Source organism: Populus euphratica, unplaced genomic scaffold, assembly GCF_000495115.2.
Source record: "Populus euphratica unplaced genomic scaffold, PopEup_1.0 scaffold21.1, whole genome shotgun sequence".
In the NCBI taxonomy this organism is placed as follows: domain Eukaryota; kingdom Viridiplantae; phylum Streptophyta; class Magnoliopsida; order Malpighiales; family Salicaceae; genus Populus; species Populus euphratica.
Window position 1 is genome coordinate 1,487,440 of NW_011499887.1, and position 23,065 is coordinate 1,510,504.

At 35.5% G+C, this 23,065-nt stretch overlaps 5 protein-coding genes across 5 annotated transcripts; 3 read left to right on the forward strand and 2 right to left on the reverse strand.

The window, feature by feature from the left end:
* Positions 1-2,688: 2,688 nt before the first annotated feature.
* Positions 2,689-5,391, forward strand: LOC105130594 (xylosyltransferase-like). The gene is made up of 4 exons (XM_011033168.1): positions 2,689-3,357; positions 4,277-4,352; positions 4,441-4,556; positions 4,853-5,391. The coding sequence occupies exons 1-4, from the start codon at positions 2,814-2,816 to the stop codon at positions 5,368-5,370; spliced, it is 1,254 nt and encodes a 417-aa protein (XP_011031470.1). The 5' UTR covers positions 2,689-2,813; the 3' UTR covers positions 5,371-5,391.
* A 658-nt stretch (positions 5,392-6,049) lies between these two features.
* LOC105130613 (uncharacterized) lies at positions 6,050-7,012 on the forward strand. The gene has a single exon (XM_011033184.1). The coding sequence runs from the start codon at positions 6,050-6,052 to the stop codon at positions 7,010-7,012; it is 963 nt and encodes a 320-aa protein (XP_011031486.1).
* A 1,996-nt stretch (positions 7,013-9,008) lies between these two features.
* LOC105130614 (uncharacterized) lies at positions 9,009-9,539 on the forward strand. The gene has a single exon (XM_011033185.1). It carries the CDS (start codon positions 9,009-9,011, stop codon positions 9,537-9,539), a length of 531 nt encoding a protein of 176 aa, XP_011031487.1.
* A 630-nt stretch (positions 9,540-10,169) lies between these two features.
* Positions 10,170-17,424, reverse strand: LOC105130595 (chaperone protein ClpB4, mitochondrial-like). Its single transcript, XM_011033169.1, has 10 exons — positions 17,007-17,424; positions 16,222-16,440; positions 15,859-16,096; positions 15,410-15,605; positions 14,821-14,875; positions 14,296-14,446; positions 13,686-13,994; positions 12,654-12,919; positions 11,637-12,566; positions 10,170-10,644 (listed from the first exon to the last, which is right to left on the reverse strand). The coding sequence occupies exons 1-10, from the start codon at positions 17,277-17,279 to the stop codon at positions 10,348-10,350; spliced, it is 2,934 nt and encodes a 977-aa protein (XP_011031471.1). The 5' UTR covers positions 17,280-17,424; the 3' UTR covers positions 10,170-10,347.
* A 1,821-nt stretch (positions 17,425-19,245) lies between these two features.
* LOC105130596 (uncharacterized) lies at positions 19,246-21,901 on the reverse strand. The gene is made up of 3 exons (XM_011033170.1): positions 21,586-21,901; positions 21,268-21,453; positions 19,246-20,642 (listed from the first exon to the last, which is right to left on the reverse strand). The coding sequence occupies exons 2-3, from the start codon at positions 21,319-21,321 to the stop codon at positions 19,413-19,415; spliced, it is 1,284 nt and encodes a 427-aa protein (XP_011031472.1). The 5' UTR covers positions 21,322-21,453; positions 21,586-21,901; the 3' UTR covers positions 19,246-19,412.
* Positions 21,902-23,065: the final 1,164 nt, after the last annotated feature.

The window sequence follows — 23,065 nt, forward strand, 5'->3', positions numbered from 1 at the left end:
CGGAAATTAATTGCCAGCTAAACCAGACTCAATAAAGTATCGATTATGGATGCGGGTTGGTGGCTCAATGGGAGAGGGTGTGGTCTACTTGGAATAGGATAAAGAGGTTATGGATTCAACTCCTATCCTTACATGGCCGATCACATCAATTCCTTACAAAAACACAAGTTAAAACCAACACGTATTAGCAGCCACGGTTGTCTGAACTAGGTTCGAGTTATTGGGTCGATTTTAAGTTATCAGATGAACCCACGAGTCACATGATCAATATTAAAAGGATGTTGTTTTGGAAAAAAATAAAACAACGTATTTTTGAACAAAAACTAAAATGACCATTTAAAGCAGACTATCCCATTAATTAACCCGTTAGAATATCCCATTCTGATCAGACTCAAAGTCCGGAAGAATAAAACCTGGTATTTAAGATCAGATTTCAGATCAAACTTTTGAGTTAAATCGAACTGGGGTTAATAATTATCAAAGAAACTTGTCTTCTAAGAGAATTATAGGCCATCCTTTGTTCATAGATAATGATGGAGAACTAGTGTATCTCAAGTGGCAACTCTCTGGTAAAGCTTCATTTTAAAATAAAAATTCAAAAAGAGACCCAACGCATATCACCATGCCGTTGAATTACAAGATCATTGATAAGAATTGGCACAATTTCGATAAATCTGTTGATTACATGGCCATATTTTGGTGCAGAGAGAATGATTTCAATCATACTTGGAATTATGAACAACTCAAGCCTTGGCCAAAGCCACAAATCAAGCATGGAAAAAAAAATATCTTGAGAACTCACAGTTATCGTTTAGGAGCCCACAGACATCAAAAATATTTTGTTAGGCAGATACAAGAGATTGCTGAGCCTCTCATTTAGGAGACCACAAAATTACTAGACTGACTAACCAAATGAATGATTAGCACAAGGTGGAAGTTTTGGGTGCTGAGTCCATATATATCATGATCATGCTGCTTGGTCGACCATAAATAGAATTTGACCTATGCATTCAAAACCCTACAGTTTTACAGGTTGGATATAGGTCAATGTTTTTACTGAGTATAGTTTATGGTTAATATAAACAAGTTAGATATATTAATTAGTTAAGAAGATTAGAGTTTCCCTTCTTTGTATCCAATCAAAAGAAGGCTCTTAAAGGTTCATATACATACCTTTTTTTCTCTTGGGGGGTAAAATATGCATGCTAGTTAAATTTTAATTAAAATCGTATTGTTAAATTTAGCCAGATAAATTAACCGAGAAATCAACAACTTAAAAACTAATTTTATTTAAGTTGTAAGTTGAATTGAAAAAATATTGATTTAAAAATATTTAATTTATCTAATCTAGTCAACCTAATTAAACATAGATTAAACCAATTTTATACCTAATATGATATATAATTCCACCACTATACATTCTTTATACTTAAAAATAACTTAAATATTAAAATAATTAATTATCAATTACCATAGTCTAATGCAAATATCATGATATTGTATTTTTCTTTCTTAAAATAAAAAAAAGTCTTATGGTTGACTTTTCTAAGAGAAATAATTAATGGATGACCGATTTATGTACAGTAATTAAAATCTTTATTATTTTAATTATAATATTTCGGCAATCTCTTGATATCTATTTGCGAGTGAGGATCTATATAACAGGTAACAAGGTAACCAATATTTTCTCTAAAAACAAACAATCTTATGGCTGACTTTTTTCTCAAGAGAATTAACTTCTAATGAATGAATTATTGATTTATTTATGGTAATTAAAATACCTTTTATTTTATTTATAATATTTCATTGATCCCTTAATATTTATTTGAGAGTGAGATTTCATGTAATGGGTAACGAATATATAAATTCGGACAATTAAATATCGATCACGTTTCCAAAAAAAAACCCCGTAAATGAATAAACTCATTTATTTAATTCCAATCTCTAATCCCTAATTTATATGATAACTTTCCACACATGATCTATTGAATACAGAAAGTATCTAATTATTCATTTAAGACCTTGATTGTGCGTTCTTCATAAATTTCTCTCTTTCTAGTTTTTTCCCCTCTTTCTCTAGTTGAATCCACAACTATAAGTGATTTTCTCTCGTCATATATCAAGAACTGTTTGGAATTTTATTTTTTTTACTCCAGCATTTGACCTTTCAAGTGGTCAAAAGGTCTGGTTAAGCTGTTTCGAGCTGACAAAACATTACTAAATTGGTAGGATTTAAGCATATTCAAGTTCTAGAATATCTAATTAGAATTTTAATTTGAATCATTGAATTTTCAATTTGATTGTTAGGAGTATTTTTATCCAACTGTTATGACTAAATCTTCTTCTTCACTAAAACGTTGTTGGTATGAAAAATATTTGATAAAAAAGTATTTTTATCCAACTGTTATGACTAAATTTTCTTCTTCATTAAAACGATGTTAGTATGAAAAATATTTGATAAAAAAATAAAAATAATAATAAATATAAGTATTTTCAGTCCAATAGTCATATTTTATACACAAAAACAACATTAAATTTGAAGAAAAAACCGATGGATAAATCTTTAAAATATTCAGGATCAAATTGATAAAATCATATAGATTTAGACTCAATTGAAAATAAGTATATAAGTAAGGGACTAGACTTGACGTTTCCCCAACATGAGTTACTCTGCGTTTCAGACACATGAAGGTAACTTCAAGAGTTCAGCAAAAAAGGACATGCCACCAGCCCCACCAAACGTTTTGCAAAGCCTCAAAATCTGCGAGCTCTGATGTAAGAAACAGAGCTCACATTCTCAACAGCAAGAAACCATGAAGAGAACACACATTTCATACTCCCTAGATCGAACATGTCTGATTCTACTAATCACACTGGCTTTACTCTCTCTAATCCTCCTCTTAACTGTCGGTCAAAACAAATCGTCTCCATCAACCGACACCTCCTCAAACCAGCAAAAACACTTCATCTTGGACCAAAATCTCAATGACCCATCACAGTTACCGAGACTGCCAAGGTTTGCTTACTTCATCTCAGGCACAAAAGGGGATGTTTCAAGTGTAAAAAGATTGCTTCAAGCAGTTTATCATCCTAGAAACTACTATTTGTTGCATCTTGATTTTGAAGCAAGTGACGGTGAAAGGCTTGAGCTAGCAAAGTATGTAAAGGTAGAGAGTGGTGTGATGAGGAAATTTGGGAATGTTATGGTTCTTGGCAAGGGTGATTTGGTTACATATAAAGGGCCTACTATGATTGCTAGTATACTGCACGGGGTGGCTATTTTGTTGAAGCAGTTTGAAGATTGGGATTGGTTTGTTAATTTAAGTGCTGAAGATTATCCTCTCATGCCTCAAGATGGTAACTTTTTGAACTTTTGTTTTGCTTTTTTGGTGTTTTTGGCTTGAATAGAGAATGATTTGAATTGTTTTTTTTTTGTTAGATTGCTTGTTTTAACGGGTCGTTTTGTACAGATAGCGTGGTTTGTAGGTTTGGGTTTATCCATCAAGCTGGTGAATTTTTTATCATTTGTGTTGTTTTGGGTTTAATTAGAACTTGATTTGAAATGTATTTATTGTTTTGTGTTGGATTTTATTTTCGATGGTAGTTTTGGATAGGTGAACGTGGTTTACAAGGTCTTTGTTTATGGCTCAAGATGCTTTGTGAATATTTGTGTTGTTTATCTTTGTGTTTTGTTTTAAATAGAGATTGCTTTGAAGTGGTTATTGTGTGTGATTTCTGGATTCGTGTTTGTGGCTATTTATAGCGTGTGGTGCCTGTTTTTAGCTGGTTAGGAGACGAGGGGTAGGAAAATGAGTGTTTTATGCCTTGCTTTATAAGATTTTAAGTGCAATGAGAAAGTAGATGATGTAGAATAGAAGGGTCATGTTGATGATGTTTCAAGAGATGCCAAGATTGAAAATGGATCTGTTCGTGCATTTGTTTATAATCTTTAGGATAATGTAGAAGGCTGCGTTAAGTGGATTTGCTAGTTGGCCATGCTTCTTAGTGTGAAGTTCATATTACCTGAGATATTGGTGTACCCGGATTTATGTATTTCTGACAATTTTGTGTATGTAGTCATGTCCACACACTCATAATTGGGAGGAATTAGACAATGAAAGTGCATTTGTAGCTACTTAAACCTTTAAGAAATTAGAAACATAAGATCTACGTTTCATGAAAGTGAAAATGAAAACTAACTACAGAGTTGGTCTCAGTTGATATTTTATGGAATAAGAGTGCTGTCAATGAAACTTATCACGGCATTTTGTTTCAGATATCCTGCATATTTTCTCCTACTTGCCTAGAGATCTGAACTTCTTGGAGCACACAAGTGGTATCGGTTGGAAAGAGTGAGGATGCTATAATTATAAACTTGATTTAGAACATTACATCTCGTGACTGTGGTGTCTTTATAATTTTTCTTTTCTTTTCTTTCAGGCACGAAAGAGCAAAGCCTATAATCATAGATCCAGGCTTGTATCATACAAAGAAGTCTGGTGTATTTTGGGCCAAAGAGAAAAGGAGTTTGCCTGCCGCTTTCAAGTTATTTATGGGTACTGCTTTCATGTCAGCTTTATATCGTGAAGTCACTCATGTCTTCAGTTTTTATTTTCCTTATTTCATATCTAAATAATCTATTCTAATGTTCATTTCGTACATCACTATTAAACGATTCATATGCTTTTCCCAGCAATTTTAAGATTTTATGAGAATAGCTCAACTGAACAATAAATTGCTGGGAAGCTGTGTTTTTGCATTAATTTTGGACATTCTGTAGGACCATTATAGCATGTCACGCTGTAGTTCTCTTCTTTCCTTGACCTTACCCTAGTTTATTATCCGATTTCAGGGTCTGAATTGGTGGTTCTTACAAGGTCATTTCTTGAATTTTGTGTCTGGGGATGGGATAACCTCCCCCGCACTGTCCTCATGTATTACACAAATTTCCTGTCATCCACAGAGGGATACTTCCATACTGTCATTTGCAACCAAAAAGATTACCAAAACACTACAGTTAACCATGACCTGCATTACCTAAAGTGGGATAACCCTCCAAAGCAATATCCATTGAATCTCACCGTGGAGCATTTTGAAGACATGGTTGCAAGTGGTGCCCCCTTTGCCCGTAAGTTTGCAAAGGATGATCAAGTTCTTAACAAAATTGACAGAGAACTTCTGGGGATACCGGATGGACAGCTTACTCGAGGGCGCTGGTGTGCAGGAAAGTCTCTTTCAGATAAAGATCCTTGTGTTGTTTATGGGAGTCCCTTTGCTGTTAAACCGGGTACTGTTAATTCAAAGAGGCTAGAGAAACTAATGGTGAAACTTCTTGATTCTGAAAATTTCAGATCTAAACAATGTAAATAATTTTACATTATTCAAGTTTTCTGCTGTCTCTCTATGTGATTGTTCATAAGAAATAGTGACTACAGTCACCTCTCTAGTACCAGGGTGTGTAATTTGCAGTACTCAAACCCCTCCAGCCACAATTCCATGTCGCCTCAGGCTGATCTTCTCTGTACCAGTTACCCACCATCCAAAGATTCAGTAACAGCTGATTTCGTGTGTTTGACTTCGAGTTTGAAGGTAGTGGTAGCAGTGTCAAACTTTTGGATGTTTTAAAAAATATGGTAGTTATTATTTTTTAAAAATGTGTTGAAATAATTTTATTTTTAAAAAGAAAAATTATTTCTACTGTAGATTAAAATAATAAGAAAATATTAAAAAATAATTTAAATAAAAATATAAAAATATATTTTTTTAATATTTCTAAAACTAAAAAATAGAGGTATGCTGCCGGCGCTTGGCCCTTGCGAGCAAATCAACGCTTAGAACCTTAATAAAAAATGTCAAGAGTGAATTTGTCCAAAAAATGCAGCCAATCAGAGCAATGCCTTTGAAATTTTGATTATCATCTTACGATGACTCCGATGCACCCCACAACAGGGAACCAACACAGGTCAAGCCAATTGCTGCCAAAGTCTTCAAACACCGAAAAGACTTGATCCTTAAAGCAACCAGTCGTTGAGAGATTCATAGTGGAAAAATGGAGAACTCTCAAACCATGATGAAGGAGAAGCAGCTAGGGTTCTTCGACTTACTCAAAGAATCCCTCAAAACCCCCTTCAGAAATCCCAATCTCATCATCTTTGCCTTCTTTTCCTCTCTCCCTTTGTTCTCCTTTTTGATCATGTACGAGACTGTCTTCCAGCAAACCATGATCAAAACATTGAAGGATATTTTAAAGGAAAGAACATCTCCTTCTGATGTTTTCGATTATTATTATGCAACACAAGGAGCTACAGAGAGGTTGATTGAAGGAATATCTAGTAAGTTTTTTCTACTTTGTCTCATATATTTAGGGATACTCCATTTGCTAGACCTCTTCAGCATGATTGCTGTAGTAGATATTGCTTCAATGATTTACAAAGGAGATAGGAAAACCATGAATCTTAAGGACATGTTAAGCAGATGCATCAAAGAAGCAAGAATTCAAGGGCCTCTCATCACATCCATCTATGCTCTCCTTTTAGATTCTCTTATTTCAGTTGGACTAGTCTCCACTGTGATGTACACATACCTCGGGTCAATCTCTTCCTTCTTCTCCGTGGTATTTTCCTTAGTCTTTATTGGTTTACTATCAAAATACATAGAGTGGAGTGCTGTGTGGAACATGGGAATTCTGATTTCCATTTTGGAAGAGAAACATGGTGATGTAGCATTGATAATCTCAGCATATCTAAGCAGAGGTAGCAGGCAGCATGGATTTCTTCTAATGCTAGTGTATTTTGCGTTGAGGTTTGCCTTAAGATTGGGATGCGTTTACGTGGGATGGGTCAAGGGAGGAAGTGGAGTTGCAGTCACAGTAGTGCATGCTAGCCTTGTTTGTTTGGCCAAAATGTGGTTGTGGCTGGCATTCATGGTTTACTTCTATAATTGTAAGAAGAAACGTCTGCATGAAAAAATTGATGTGGAGGGAGGACAAGAGGAGAGTACTAGAGGGCACTAGGCAGCATCGATATTGCAGTCGAGCCCTTGTCCTTTCTGGCACCATTTTCATGGCCGTAATGGCCAAACTTCCTTTTCTTTTGTTGGCCAAGGCTGGTGGGTGTCTCGCTCTGAATATTTCGTGGCATGGATTTGATTCCTGTTTCCTATTTTCAATGCTTGCTATTTGTTGTCTGCTTTTCCCCTATTCAGCTTACTTTGTGAATGAATTTTCTCCACGTTTATGAAAGGATAAAAAAAAGACATTGATTACTCTTATGTGTAGTTTTAGTGATTATAATCTCAATAAAAATAAGTTTAGAAAAAGGATTTTTAATTGTAGTTAAAATAAGTTTAGAAAAAGGATTTTTAATTATAGTTAAATATATATATATATATATATATGTGTGTGTGTGTGTGTGTGTGTGTTTGATTAAAAATTGCTTTGAAGTTTATGTATAATAAAAAAATATATATATAATATTTGGATAAAATATTTAAATTTTTTTACAAACAGTGAAAAGGAGATTGGTAAGGAATATTTGCGAAACTCAATTAAAAAAACATGTAAAAACCTACTGCACAAAATGTTTAGTAAATCCTGCATCATAAAACTAAGTTTAATGCTGTACCAACTATATTGCTGTGTTTGTTTTACAGTTAATATAAAATCTAAAGAAAAAAAATATAATTTTAGTATTCAAGTTAATGACTCGACTGACAAATAGACTTTAAATTTAAATTGAGTTTTATTATTTTTTCAAACCTAGTTGATCTAGCTAGAAAAGTCAAATACTATAAATTTATTTTTATTAAGTAAAAATTTATCCAATTCCCTTGACAAATAATAAAATAAAACGCCATCCACCAATTATATAGCTCTTTTTTATTTACAACATTCCAAATTCATACTATTTTGTTAAAAAAATATTAGATAAATCTAGCACATAAACCAAATCATTATGAGTTTAATCCACCACTGAGACAATTCACCTAGTAATATTTCCTTTTGGAGTTTCAGTTTAGGATAGAGTTAGCAAAATCCATTTTCTTGTCTTTTATAGAAAATTACATGACATGATATTTTAATTATATATATATATATATATATATATATATATATATATATATAATTTATAGTATTCTAAATTTTTATTTTTTAAAGTAATCATTAGTCGAATGTAGCACACCAGGCAACTCGATCCAGCACCATTCGAGTTCACCTTGTAATGTTTCCTTTTGGATTTTTAATCAATTCAAGGTAGAACGAGAGAATTGTTTTTTCTTTCTTTCCTTTTTTGAGGAAAATTATTGAAAAGATTATTAGACAAGTTCTTTTTCAAGACGTCGGTTCACTACAAACCCAATTATTCACCTAATTAATAATATTTCCTTTTCAAGCTTTCAATCCCTTTATTTTCCCATTAAATTATATAATATGTTCAGTTGGATAGATTAATAAAATGTTCATAAATTCATTTTAATTCATATTCAAGAGATTCATGCACTAATTTAGCACATAGACTAATAACTCACTGCGGATTTTTCTTTTTAAACTCCCAGACCTGCATAACCAGAAAATCAATTTTCTTAAAAAAAATTATATAAAATGTTGAGTTGAACATATTCACAAATTAATCATTTTGTTTCGTCCCACCAATTATAGATGAAAATTGTTTTAATTTAATGTAATCTAAATCTTTAATTATTTTACTAAAAATAATAATTAAACACACACAACAGCTCGTAACAAGCGAGTTCCACCATGAACCTTGTTCACCTAATAATTTGCTCTAATCCTATCCAAATTATAGAAAGGATACAGATTGGCCTATAAATAGTCAAATTGTAAACAAAACAAAACAAAAAATCACTCTTCTTTGCTTCTCATTTACTGTGTTCTAGTTCTTAGTGTTTATTATTGCTCTTGTTTTCTTTTTTAAAAAAATGTTTATTATTGCTCTTGTTTTCTTTTTTTTTTTTTAAAATGGCATATCGCAAAAGATCTCCATGCCAAGATGTTAGGAGCAGGACTTAACCCTAAAATATCACAAACACAAAGCAGGAGCAGGCCTGTTCCGAAATGGGAGAAGGAATTCTGCCTCCAAGTAGGCGGAATGCAATGGAAAGATTTCTTGAAAGCCAAGAAATACATCTTGCCAACGGGGAAGATCATGCTGTGGGATGACACTGAAGGGAAGGAGTGCTTCTACAACGCTAAGAGCAGGTTTTGGGCACTCAAATTCGGTCACACCCGTAATTACAAAATGCACTATCAAAATCCTGACAAATATATTGATAAAATTGACTGGAATTCTGAAGTCGATCCTCGACTTTTAATGGGACTGGAAGTAGCACTTGAGCCAGTGCCTTGTGATCACAAGGAGAAGAATCCTGTTGTTTCTGTAGAAGAAATCAAGCCAACAGGATGGGATGTGTGTGAAGATTGGCAAGGACCTAGGTGCTTGACAGGCTTGATTGTTGGAGACAAAGAGGTTGGAAACTGCGTTGGACAACAAGAACTTGCTAATTGTTCGACAATTAATTAGTGATTTTATGGGATTTTCAAGTTGGATGACTAGCCTATTTGCACACCCATCTTCTTTCTTTTTTTCTTTTTTTATTTAAAAAAAAACCGATGGGTTCTGATGAAAATTTAGTTAAACATATTCAAGTCTTGCTAATCAAGTATTTTGCTGTTAAGCTTATATATTAATCCTTTAAACAAATTACAATCTTGAGGAGATTTAACTTTGCAAATCCCTATTTAAATACCCAATTATGCACCAGTAATTTTTCTGTATTTTTTATTTTGGGTCAGTGTTCTTGATATGTACAGCTGTCCCCTTCGCTACCTTCCTAATTAAGCATGGTATTTTTCCATGTAAAAAATTAGCAAACATCATCTCCCTGAAAACATTAGGGTTTGAAAAATTGATCTACAGTAGCTGATAATTCTTCTCTTGAAAAGTTTAGGGGAGAATAAATCAGCAGGAAAAAGATAAAACAATCTAAAACAATTGGCATCTGGGTTTTAAACGCTAACCTGTAAAGTCAAATCAACTCAATTTCAAGTTGACCTTTTTTGAGATCCAGACCCACCAGGTGAGCCAGGTTTAATAACAGTGCCTAAATCAAGAAGATGAATTTACCATTAAGATTTAAGTTTTTATTTAAAAAAATAAATAACGTGAACTTAACTATGGAACTAACAGCGCTTACTTGGTAATTTCCTTTTTACAATGGGCAAAAACATAAAAGGCAAAGGAAAAGACAGTAACTTGCCATACTGTCTAGAAAGTTTGTGCTAAAACAAAACGAAGCATTACATACTTACAACTTCAAAAGGGAAATCTATCAGGCAACCATGGCTTCTCTTAATGAACTGCTCTCTATTTTCCTGATGTGCAATCTGTTCTGGGGAGGAAGATCTGAAGCTACATCAGCATCAACTATAATCGAATCTTCTTCCTTGAAATCTCCCTTCAAGACTCCCATTGCAATTTCATTCTCGACCAACTGCTGTATCACACGCTTAACTGGCCGTGCTCCAAAGTTTGGATCAAAGCCCAGTTTCCCCAAAAGGTCGGTGGCTTCCTTGGTGTAATGCAGATCGATTTTCTTTTGTTTGAGCCTCTCTTTCAGTCGATTCATCTAGCAACAGACAATGAAATGTTAGATCCTGATCAAAATAGTTTATGACACAGTTCAATTAAAAAACAAAACACAAAACAAGCACACATTTAGTCACAGGGGCTCATGTCTCTAAAATTTTCATTCATGTAAACATATTAGAGGAGTATCGAAGAACACAAAAAAATTTTCATTCATGTAAACATATTAGAGTATCGAAGAACACAAGAGCTGATTAACTTTAAACCAATGGTGTCACAAACAAGAGATATTATGGTTCAACCTCAGATGCATCATACATTGACAGGACGGGAGCCCATTGCCTTGGAGAGTCAAACCTGCCTAGAAATAATAGGCAGCAGAACATGATTGGACCAATTCTCCATTCATTATATGACAGGTATCAGAACATGCAAGAAACATGATCAGCAAATAATTTACAGATCAATCTCTCTCATACCTTTTCACTAATCGTGAATGCTGCAAACCATCAAGCAAGAAACATGCAATAACCGCGCTCATGAATTTGAGTCCAATACAAGACCAGCAAGTTATTCAAAAAGCTAGAAACTTGGCCATTGAAATGGATGAACCACTTATTTTCTATAGAGGTGAGTTTTTTTAAAAAGAAAAGAAAAGAAAAAATCCTTCACCATGTCAATGTTCCATGGATAATTTGGAATTCAGACCTCATCAACCAACTCGTCTGAGGTCCATAAACAAGAAGCAAATGAGAGAATGCTCATAGAGAGATGGCCTCTCTCTCTATCTGGATGTTCATTACAAAATGTGACGAAACTGGAAAAGAAATCAACAAGACTACCTCAACATTACATCAGCCTCCTTCTATTCCCAAGAATCCCACAGAATTTCATGTTGCAGGGATTCCAAAGTTCTAGTGACCAAGGTGGGTTAGAAAATGCATTCAGGTGTCCCAGCAATTAAATCAACAAGGAAACAGAAAGGCAATCAAAACAACGAACTGAGAGTTTACCATAGGAAAGAATTATTACCTGTATCTCAACAATTCTATTGATTTCTTTGGAGTCCAAAGGCTTGAAAACAATATATTCATCAATACGATTCATGAATTCTGGACGGAAATGTTGTCTGGCCAAATCTACAACTTGTTTTTTCATGATGTCATAAACAACTTCCTTGGTATCATGTGTATTACTGAGAGTTTCAAGTATCAAATGGGAACCAATGTTTGAAGTCATAATCACAACAGCATTAGTAAAACTAACGGTTCTTCCTTGAGAGTCAGTTATCCTTCCATCATCCAACAACTGTAGCAGAATGTTGAACACATCATGATGTGCTTTCTCAATTTCATCAAACAGTACTACAGAATATGGCCTTCTACGAACCACTTCAGTGAGTTGCCCACCTTCTTCATAGCCAACATAACCAGGTGGGGCCCCCACCAAGCGTGAAACCGCATGCTTTTCCATGTATTCACTCATATCTATTCTTACTAGAGCATTTTCAGTGTTAAAGAGGAAACTGGCTAAGGCCTTTGCAAGCTCAGTTTTGCCCACACCAGTGGGGCCCATGAACATAAAGCTAGCTATCGGACGATTTGGATCAGATAGCCCTGCCCTTGAACGCCGGATGGCATCTGCCACTGACCTCACTGCAATATCTTGACCAACTATTCTCCTGTGTAGCACCTCTTCCAGTAAAACTAGCTTCTCCTTCTCTGATTGCTGAAGGTTTGACACAGGTATACCAGTCCATTTGCTTACAATTTCAGCAATGTCAAAATCAGTCACCTCTTCTCGAAGCAAAGACTTTCCAGACTTTCGGAATTCAGAAAGGTTTCTGTCAGCCTCCTCTAACTGGCGTTGAAGGGACATTAGAGTTCCATATCGAAGCTCAGCAGCACGGTTCAGGTCATACTCACGCTCAGCAGCTTCCATCTCTTGATTGACTCTATCAATCTACAAGCATTTTTAAAAAGTACAACAAAAAATTAAGGTATGAGGATAACTTTGAGGTCAGTCAATCAATAACAAACAAAGACTTACCTCTTCTTTTAAGGATCGTATTCGATTCATGAGATCCTTCTCACGATCCCAAAGTTCATTTAGTTCTTTCTGTTTTTGCTTAAGTTCTTCCAAATCATGTTCAAGCTTACTCAACCTCTCTTTTGATGCTTTATCAGTGTCATTTTTCAAAGACAACTTCTCCATCTCCAACTTCAACACAGCTCTATCAATTTCATCCAGCTCTGTAGGTTTAGAAGTGATCTCCATTTTCAGCTTTGCAGCTGCTTCATCAACAAGGTCAATGGCTGGAAAATAAATCAGAAAGAGATAATGAGAAAGGTCAACAGATCACAGGCAGAGACAAACTAAAATGTACAGCATCAAACATTTTTTGGTAGTGACCATGATGGTAGAAGATTCTAGTGCAACATTAAGCACCTAGAAACCTTAAAAAGTTGAAAAAACAAAAGGTGAATTGCTAGTCTTCCTTATTCCCCAGCCTCCCCCTCCCTTTTTTTACTTTATTCTATATGGAGGTAAGTAGGAGTGCTAATCTTTTCCAGTTATCATGCTTCTCATTTTCCTATTTGTCAGATATCACGCTAGCCACCACAATGACCACTAATAGAGGGCATTGAGTGCACTCCAATGCTTTAATTGCTTTCGTGCATTGTCAATAAGATCACACGCTATCAACATGCATCAAACAAAGTGGCAACGAAAAGAAAGAAAAGATGGAAAAAGAATACCATTATCCAATTATGATCCTGAAATGGAGTAATGGGAGGAGAATAGAGCGGTCAGATACTCAAAACTTTTTAGCATAAAGTGCTTGCTCTCAAGTCTTAAAATTGCACCTTTGTGGTTGCAAGCCTAAGACTTACTCGTCCATAGAAAAATGAATTTTTCTCCTTTCATACTCGTTTTAAAGATTGAAGCTGAAACTCTGGAAATAGTTTATTTTCTATCACCATACACAGATGCAGGCATAAAATTTAACAGAAACCAGCCCCGCCTTTTATGTCCAATGTTCAAAAATAAAGTTCTCTTTTTCTCGTTACTTATTTTTACCTTTGTCAGGCAGAAAACGTTCTGTGATGTATCTATCTGCAAGAACTGCTGCTGCAACAAGGGCACTGTCTGATATTTTAACACCATGATGTAGCTCATAACGCTCACGCAACCCGCGAAGAATGGATATTGTATCTTCAACAGCTGGTTGATCACAGAACACTTGTTGAAACCTTCGTGCAAGTGCTGGATCCTTCTCGATGTATTTCCTATACTCATTCAATGTAGTTGCCCCTATACACCGAAGCTCACCTCGCCCAAGCATTGGCTTCAACAAGTTCCCAGCATCCATTGCACCAGATGTAGCCCCTGCAAGAAAATCATCAAGAAGGCCTCCCATGTCAATAGTGAATAAATTCTTAATTAAGACAGTTGTGACATCATAGAGAAAATTACATACTGAGATGCCAATTTGAGAGTGCCCTCTGATCTCACCTCATGCAAACACACACCCAACTCACACTTGTGAATATGAACTCAAAAGTTTTGCATTAAGCATCTAAAACCACCAATTCTAACGGTGCATCTAAGTAAATAGTTGGTTAATTCTAACCTGCATAGTAATTATTAGTAAATAAAGGAAGACAGCAAGCAGAAGCACGGCACTGACCTGCACCAACAACAGTATGGATCTCGTCAATGAATAATATGATCTGCCCATTTGAAGCAGTAACTTCCTTCAGCACAGCTTTTAACCTCTCCTCAAATTCTCCACGATACTTAGCACCAGCAACCAATGCACCCATGTCCAGGGAGATTAACTGTCCATACACAAAATTGAAGCATAAAAAAGTTCTATTCAAATTAATTTAGGCTTGTCAGCAAAACAAATCGGTGTATCTTGCAAAATCCAAATCTGAATCTAATTGCACATCCGCAGGCCAGAATATGAACTCCAATATTTCAGATCCCTCATAATCATATTTGATTTCCAACTCTTTCCATTTAAATCCATAAGAGGAATTTGATTCAAGTCATTAAAAAAATTCTTATTGTTTACCCAGTCAATACAAAACAAGATGCAATTTAGAGCATGTAAAAAGATCTAGCAAATGTAACTAATTTAAAATCGTATCAAATTACCCATAAACAATGGATGTGAAATTGAGGGAAAGAGGAAGATAAGGATAACAACCTTCCGATTTAACAGAGGTTCTGGCACGTCACCACGCACAATTCTTTGGGCTAGTCTACAAAAATAAAACACAACTTCATTAAAAACAAAAGCGAAAAGAGAACTGCACATGATGCCTAAAATTTTGATCTAACTCACCAATGCATCAAGAAAAGATTCTTGATATGATTCTCAATTGTGAAGTTACATGAATTAGTAATGGCATATTACAGGTCTAGTACCACAATATATCAACGCGAGCAGGGAATTGTTTTTCTTCAATTAAGTTGACAAACCAAATGGACTACACTCTAGGTAACCAGCAGATACAAAGTGTTCTGTGTCTCAAATTTCAGTAGCTACCATTATTCAGGAAACTTGGAGACATCTCAATTTTGGGATGATTTGTGCATAATTCTACCCAGCTCAGGGTTTGCCAAATATGCAAAACAGTCCCTTTTTTTCTTCATAATTCCATCCAGCTTAGTGTCTACCAGAGACACAAACCATCAATGTACCCAAATTGAGAATATAAACTACTAAGCTTTCCATGCAGTCATCGAATACAAGGATGGGATTTAAATTCCTTATATGTGAACAGTAGACCTACCCCTCAGCAATTGCAGTTTTTCCCACACCGGGCTCGCCAATAATAACAGGATTATTTTTTGTTCTACGTGATAATATCTGGATACACCGCCGAATTTCATCATCTCGACCTATTACAGGATCGAGTTTTCCACGCCTAGCAAGCTCAGTCAAGTCACTCCCATATTTATCTAGTGCCTGGTATTTCCCTTCAGGGTCTGTGAACATTAAGAACATAACAGATAAGGATAGGCTACAAATTATCACAGTAAGTATAACACCAAGTAAAAGTTGCTAGCAGAAGAAGAGGATTTATTCTTGCATAGCAACATGCATGCCGAAGTTGTACAAGCACATGCCTTGCACTATTATACAGATGAAAAGGCAAAATCTTAATAAACTAGGCTGACATACTAGTTGAATCAGAGTAAACTTATGCAGAAAAAAGAGAAAGAAAATCTAAACTCATACTTTGATCAGTTACTCTCTGATTTCCACGAACAGCTGTAACAGCATCCCTCAAATCCTTCTCGCTAACCCCAAGGTTCCTCAAAAACTGCTGCCCGAACCTCTTGTCTAAATGGAATGCCAAAACAATATGCTCTACAGAAACAAAATCATCTCCCATATCCTTCTTATTCTTTCGAGCATTGTCCAACAAGGAGCTGAGATTTGAACCCATTACAGGGCCACTGGTCCCACCTGTCACCTGCAACGAAAAAAAAAATCATCAAATGCATGCACACACGCTCCAACACAACCACAAGCCTACATATACTTATTGTATATCCATCAAAAGCATGCACAAATGTATCATTGACGCACACTACACACCTTTGGTTGTTGCGATATAAAGTCGATTGTGATTTGCAAAGCTGAAGAGTTGTCAACTCCAATCTTTGCAAAGATTCTTCTCGCCAATCCATCTTTTTGCTCCAATAGGGATTTCATCAAATGCTCAGTTTCCACTACTTGTTGCTTGTTAGCTTGTGCTGTTTCAACAGCACCAACTACCCCCTCCCACGCCATCTCAGTGAATTGAGACGGATCAAGCTGAAAATAACAGAAATGCCATCAGAACGTGTCAAAACACATATGCATAAGAATATCTCCACTACATAATAACATTATATAACATAATATATATATATATACACACACACACACACACAAAAACAAAATAGAAAACCCAAAGATATTAGCTGCTCGCTAACAAGAAATTCCATAACACAGATTACATTTCTGCCATGTTTCCGTCACTTTCCTTTACAAATACTTGTGAAACTTGATTTAATTTGCAGATTACATTTCTGCCATGTTTCCGTCACCTTCCTTTACAAATACTTGTGAAACGTGATTTAATTTTCCGAATTCAACCCAAAAATTTCCGAATTCAACCCAAAAATTTATTTTTCTGTTCATAATTTGCCGAGTTCTAAAAAACTCTGCTTTTCCAAACAAATTTCTTCGAATTGTAATATTCAAGTAAATAGTTAACTAAATTGCAATTTTAAACTCTCATTAACTCGAATAATTAGGGAAAAAAATAAAATTTTCTACAATTCATAAATTAATACTAACAATAATAGCAAATAAATAACGAAAAAAGAAAAACTTACCTGAAAGGAGCTGGCCGTGGCAGAGGAGAAACGAGGAGAGGAAGAGTGGAAGAAGCGAGTGGAAGTGATCGTTGAAAAGTTGGCGAAAACGACATTTTTATTGTCGTTTAGAGGCCGAGCAAAGGCCGTGCCGAGCAGCGAAGAAGAGGAGGAGGAGGAGGAGATTGCGCGAGTGCGAGAGAGTGAAGAGTGAGGCGAGTGAGAGAGTCTTGATAGCTTTGAGGTGGATTTAATGGTGGTTAAAGCTGATTTCGTCAGCCTTTTTGACGCCATATCTAAGGGTTCTTTAGAGAGATTGAAGTGGAATTTGGGAGAGAGAGATTGAGAACAAGAGAGGGAAGGGTTTTTGAAAGCTTGGAGAAGAGGCAAAAGGAAGCATGGAGAAGAGTTGAGGAGTTTCTTCTTCAGGATTCTTGTTGCGGCTTGTCGTTCCAAGATTTGGAACTTAATGCTGTCCTCGACGACTTGTCAATCGATTGTTGCTTATTGTTCCATAGTTATTAAACCATTATACCATAGTTATTACTCAATCCGAAAAATCTGAGATTTCAGCAGTGTTTTGACAAGATTAGTTAAATTTGCATTGAAATTTTAGGAAAAAAAATGTGCAATCTTATGCTATTTAAAATTAAAAATTTATAGCTTGTTTATTAATGCAGTCAACCTAGTTGATTTTAAGTAGACAAACACATTTTTAGTGGATTAGAAATTTTTTTATTTAAACAAGTAGGGATTAACATTTTAAATTCAGGAATCAAACTGAAATAAAACTAGTAAAGATCAAATTGAATATATTTTTGAAGGTATGGCCCCTGCTGGACTCCTTGGATTAGTCCCCGTCGATCACTTGGTTTATCCCAGCTTCTCTTACCTTCTGTCTCATACAATTTGGAAATGGATTGATGGGCATTCAGTTTCTTTCTAATTTGATGACGACAATCAACACATGTACTTGTTTTCTCCTGAATTCCTATGCTGCTTATTCCGACGCCCTACGTTGATGTTGCAGGTTTTGTTTGACTGCTCCTGCCTCCAGACCTGCTGAGTTCTTCTTGGTCGTGTGTTGCTTCTAGCCCTTGATGTTTCCTCCCCATTGCTGCTAGGGGTTGCTAACTGTTCTGTTTTCTGCTCTTCTCTTCTCAAATGGTCCATGGATTACTGCTGCTCCATTTGTGTTCGGTCCTTTCTTTATCAGGCCACATGGTTATTTTTTCTGTTGTTAGGAAAATACAGCATCTTGAGAGCAGTTGATGGAGATGGAGATCAGATTGAGTTTTTTGTAATCCATATGACAAACACCAAGTTGTGCTTGTCTTGGACTTCAGAAGCTTTGCAATGGGTATTTGTAAGCTAATTAAGCATTGCAGAAAGCCAAAACACATCGAATCTTTGACATGAGACATGCATCTACGAGTTTAACTTCAAGAAGAAGTCTGATGAAAACAAGCATGATTTTGAACCTGTTATTAGACCTGACTGAAATTTAATCAGCATATTTCACGGGCTCTTTCTTATAAGGGTTAGCAAACTGAACCAGCTAAGGTCGACATCATGCCCATATTAATCCTGGTTTCACAATTGGTCGACATCATGCCCATATTAATCCTGGAATATATTGTTTCACAATTTTTTTTATTTTCCTAGTTAATTAAATTATTATCATTGACATTCAAATTTTATTTTAAAATTAAAGGACTATAATTTTTAAAATTTAGCCTTTTATCTTTCACTGTATGTTATTATTGTTGTGCATGCTAAACTGAAAATAAATATAAATAAAAAATACAAATAAAAAAATTTATGTGATTTTTTAAAATCTCGTACGTTACAACATATTAATACTCAACTTAATTATAGTACAATCTTAAAATTCAATATTTTATTTTTTACATTAAGTGTTTTTCTAAATTCAATATTTTATTTTTTACATTAAGAGTTTCTCTCAAATCTATATTTTTTTATTTTTACAGTGGCATTTTTTTTTAATTGATCTCGTGCTTTTATTTTTATTCAAATCTGTATTTTTTTATTTTTACAGTTGTATTTTTTTTAATTGATCTCATGCTTTTATTTTTATTTTTTTATTTATAAAAACAATAAAAGCTTTGACAGCAACTAATAAAAAACAAACAAATACTGAATATTACAATAAATATATATAGTGGCTGAAAAATTGAGCGATAGCGATTGAAAAATATTGAAATAAATTTGCTACACTTGCGTCACTCATCTTTGCTCGTAGCATGAAAAGTGATAGGATTAGTACATGCGTTTTAACAATATAGATATACATCCATCAAATACAAGTGCCAATTCCAACTAGAATTTGCACGGAGACATTCATAAGGTGATGTTTACATCTGCAAGATTAACAACGTTACAACGAACAATTCTTGCAGGAACTAGTTACCGCTGTCTTTTAACAGTCGTCATCCAATTAGCTGATTTTTCCCAGCTCAAGGATTCGTATACTCTACCTCCATTGCTGAAGTCTGCACATCTTTTCTGACACAAATTTGGCTTCTCTTCAGTAGTTGCAAAGTCTCCAGAAGGTCTACCTGACTCAGTTTCCACTTCATGCCTTTTATTAACAGCCTGTGGTCTCTTGGGTGCAAAACTGAGCAAAATCTCAGCTGCCATTGTTTCACACTCTTCATACAGGATTGATTTACCCTCCCTGTTCTGATTGTCCTCTGTTGCAACAGGAGGCTTCTCCGAGCTTGTCATGTTTCCAGGTTCGCTGTTTGAATGTCTGTAGCTGTCTGTTTGTCTGATTTCAGAATCTGTGTTGGTAGAGGAGACTGAAGGTCTCCAAACATCTTGGTTGATGAGGGCCACTTCTTCGCATTCAGATAAGAAGAATTCCTTGCTGCTGGGGCTTGCCTGGTCTTCCTCGCGAGTATCTTTTTTCTTGCAGAACTCTGCGTCCTGGGACTCCATGCTATTGCTGCCATTGCTTGAGTCCTTTGCAACAGCAGGTAAGTTCAGATCTTGCTGTTCCGGATTGGTGTTTGTCTCCAAGTGGATCGGTCTTTGGATGATTAACTCATCAAGTTCTTTTGATTCACAATATTGAGGTTCCAGGATTGAAGAATCTTGAGAACATGTGTTGGGATCTTTGGGAAATGAGTCCATGCCAACTTGACTATTGTATGGTTCTGATTTTGGACCTGTTGATGCAATTTTACCACTGCTTCCAAGATCTTGAAAAGATTCAGTAGAATCTGGCAAATTGCTTCCATTCCATTCCTCTGCTGTTCCTTCAAGATCAGAAGACTCATCGGCATCGTCTTCTGGGAGTTTTTCAAGATCAAAATTTCTCAAAGGTTTACTCTGAGCAGGGAGGAAAGTTCCAGCCCCCATGCCATCAATCCATAACGAACCACTACCTTTAATCTCTTTGAGTGTGCAAAAGGGACTCAAAGACAGACCCAAAGCATCGTGCTTATGTGCTCGACCAGCAATATAGACCGGCGGCCTCAAGGGTTTCCCTTCCAAAACAGAACCACAAAATTGGCCGTCCACAAGCACAAGACTTCCAGGACTAAATGCAAACAGAGCCTGAGGATAATTTCTTCTCCTTGTTTCCTGCATTGCAGCTTTCTGGATATTGTACAGTCTGTGCAGTGCCTGCACCTGTAAACAGCAACATTTCACAAAATAAGACGATTAAAGATTTTCATTTTACTCATCCATCCTTTTAATTGAGCTAATGATTGGAGAAAAGCAAAATCAATGCAGCTGATAGAGATGTCAGCACTGAAATAGTCCATGATTGGCCTACCCAGCCTTGCCCGGCGGGTCAGCCCAATGACCCGTCAACCCAGAGTGTGGCCTCTACCGGGTTTTACTTTGCACCGGTCCCTTTGTTTTAAGAAAAACAACATTGTTTTGGGATTTCTTTACCAAAATAAAGTCGTTTTTTATTTTATTTTTTTATCTTTACCAAAATAAAGTCGTTTTTTATTTAAAAAAAAAACAATCATGGCTTTGGTTGGCCCGCTTAACAGTGAGTCAGCTCGGGCCGATCCCTGATTGGTTCTTGTACCTATGATTTGTAACGTTCTTTAAGAAATGCACTTGATCATTGAACCAAACTGAACAAAGTAAAAGGGCCTGAGAAAAATCTTCTCCTCGTAATTTTTCTTTCTTTCTTTCTTTCTTTCTTTCTTTCTTTAGCAAACATACTTTCATCTATGTTCTTGATAAAAGCTGAGCTCTTCATCGAACAGATAAGAAAACAGAAAAAGGTAAATCGAACCTGTTCCTTGAACAAAGCTTCATGTTGCATCATTGTCTTCCGTACTTGATCCATGTTTTCAACAAAATCAGCTTCCTAATAATTAACAGCAACAAAAATCCTGCAGCTTCATTGACAGCTCTCTTTTTGCAGTGAAGTTAATTGAACCACAAGCATCGAACCCTCATCCATTTTACTCTCAACTATCTGAAAATTCAAAAAATAAAAAAATCATTTGACGAGGTTTGAAGAAGACCCCAGAAGATCAAGGTCGAGTCCAGTCTAGTGGGCTCTGTTGGGAACCCAAATCTCATCTCACAATCTCACATCCTAAAGTACCTTGGCTCTTCAATCTCCACAGGTAGCTAGCAAAAGAACCAGGATTTTTAGAAGAAATTACTCTCAATATAAATGGCTACACTATCTCTTCCAAGCCATCTGATTCCTGACTTTCTTAGCAGCCAAACAATAGCTTTAAATGGCCCAGAAGAAAACGAGGGGGGGGAGGCCTTGAATCTGACATTTTGAGGCACCTAAATCCATAGAAATAATCTTAGATAGATAGATATTTTCGTTACAGAGAGGACAGACAATGTCGGCCTGACTTGTAGTTCATAAGCTAAGATTCGAGTATCGATTTATTCAGTGATGAGAGAGACAAGACAGGTTTGCGGGTTTCAGTACTCTAGAGTCTAGACGTTTTAGAGAATGCCACGTGGAAGAGTGTCGGAGATAAATCCAAGTCAAGCTCCTCATTGGCTGGGATTTTCTTGTTTTTTATGTAGGCAAACAAAAGACAAGGCATTTGTGTTTTCATGGAGTGAAGGATAGAATGGGAAATTAAAAAAATAAAAGGCAACTTTTTTGTGCTTTCGTTGAAAGTTGAACTCAAGACCTCCCGCTTACTAAACGGGTGCTCTAACCAACTGAGCTACTAGAGCTTTACCGGCACTGTTTCCAGGAATCATTAAAATATATGTTATTAATTGTTTAAATTTTGCTTTTCTTTTCCGTGCTCTAACCAACTGAGCTACGAGAGCGGCATTTTGAAGAATACATTATTAATTATTTAAATTTTATTTGCTTTTCCTTCAAAATGTTTGAAAAGTTGATGGAAATCGCATGGATAGTTATTAAATCCGAGGATTAAAGTTTGATTTTGCCTATATTTCATTTTGAATTAGTTTGCCAATTAAATCGGTAAAACCCAGTCGACTCGTAGGAAATTAACGTAATTAAACCTGATTAATGTAATTAATTTTACCAAACTTTAATGGAACACCGATAACATTCTTTAAAAAAATATTATTCAAGACAGCAATACTATTTTGGGATCGAACCCAGATATTAAAGTAGATATGATAACCAGATGAAAAGGCACATAATGTCTTGCGTGCATTAATTCAATTTGGGGACCCCAAAGCCACGAAAGGCTTTAATCATACAGTTTTCTTTAGCTCCTCTTCAAAATATATAAAAATTAAAAAGGTGTTCGTTTGTTGTAGATTTAAATGAATGTGAAGGGATTATTTCTTAGTGGGAGGCACGATTGCTAATTATTTATAGAAGCAATAGTATTAGCATAATAATAGCGAATCAACTCTTTAATTATTATTTTTAACAGTGTTTAGTTTATTTGGATCCATGTGATTATAAATGATTCTCGTAGCATTTTATATTATTAGTACTTTATCACTAAGAAATTATAATGTCACTTGCAAGCTTGATTCAATGATTCTTGGTGCATAAAACATGGGGGGGAATCGTGTATTTAAATAAATAAATAATATAATATAATGTAAACGTTCTTCAGAGGCGG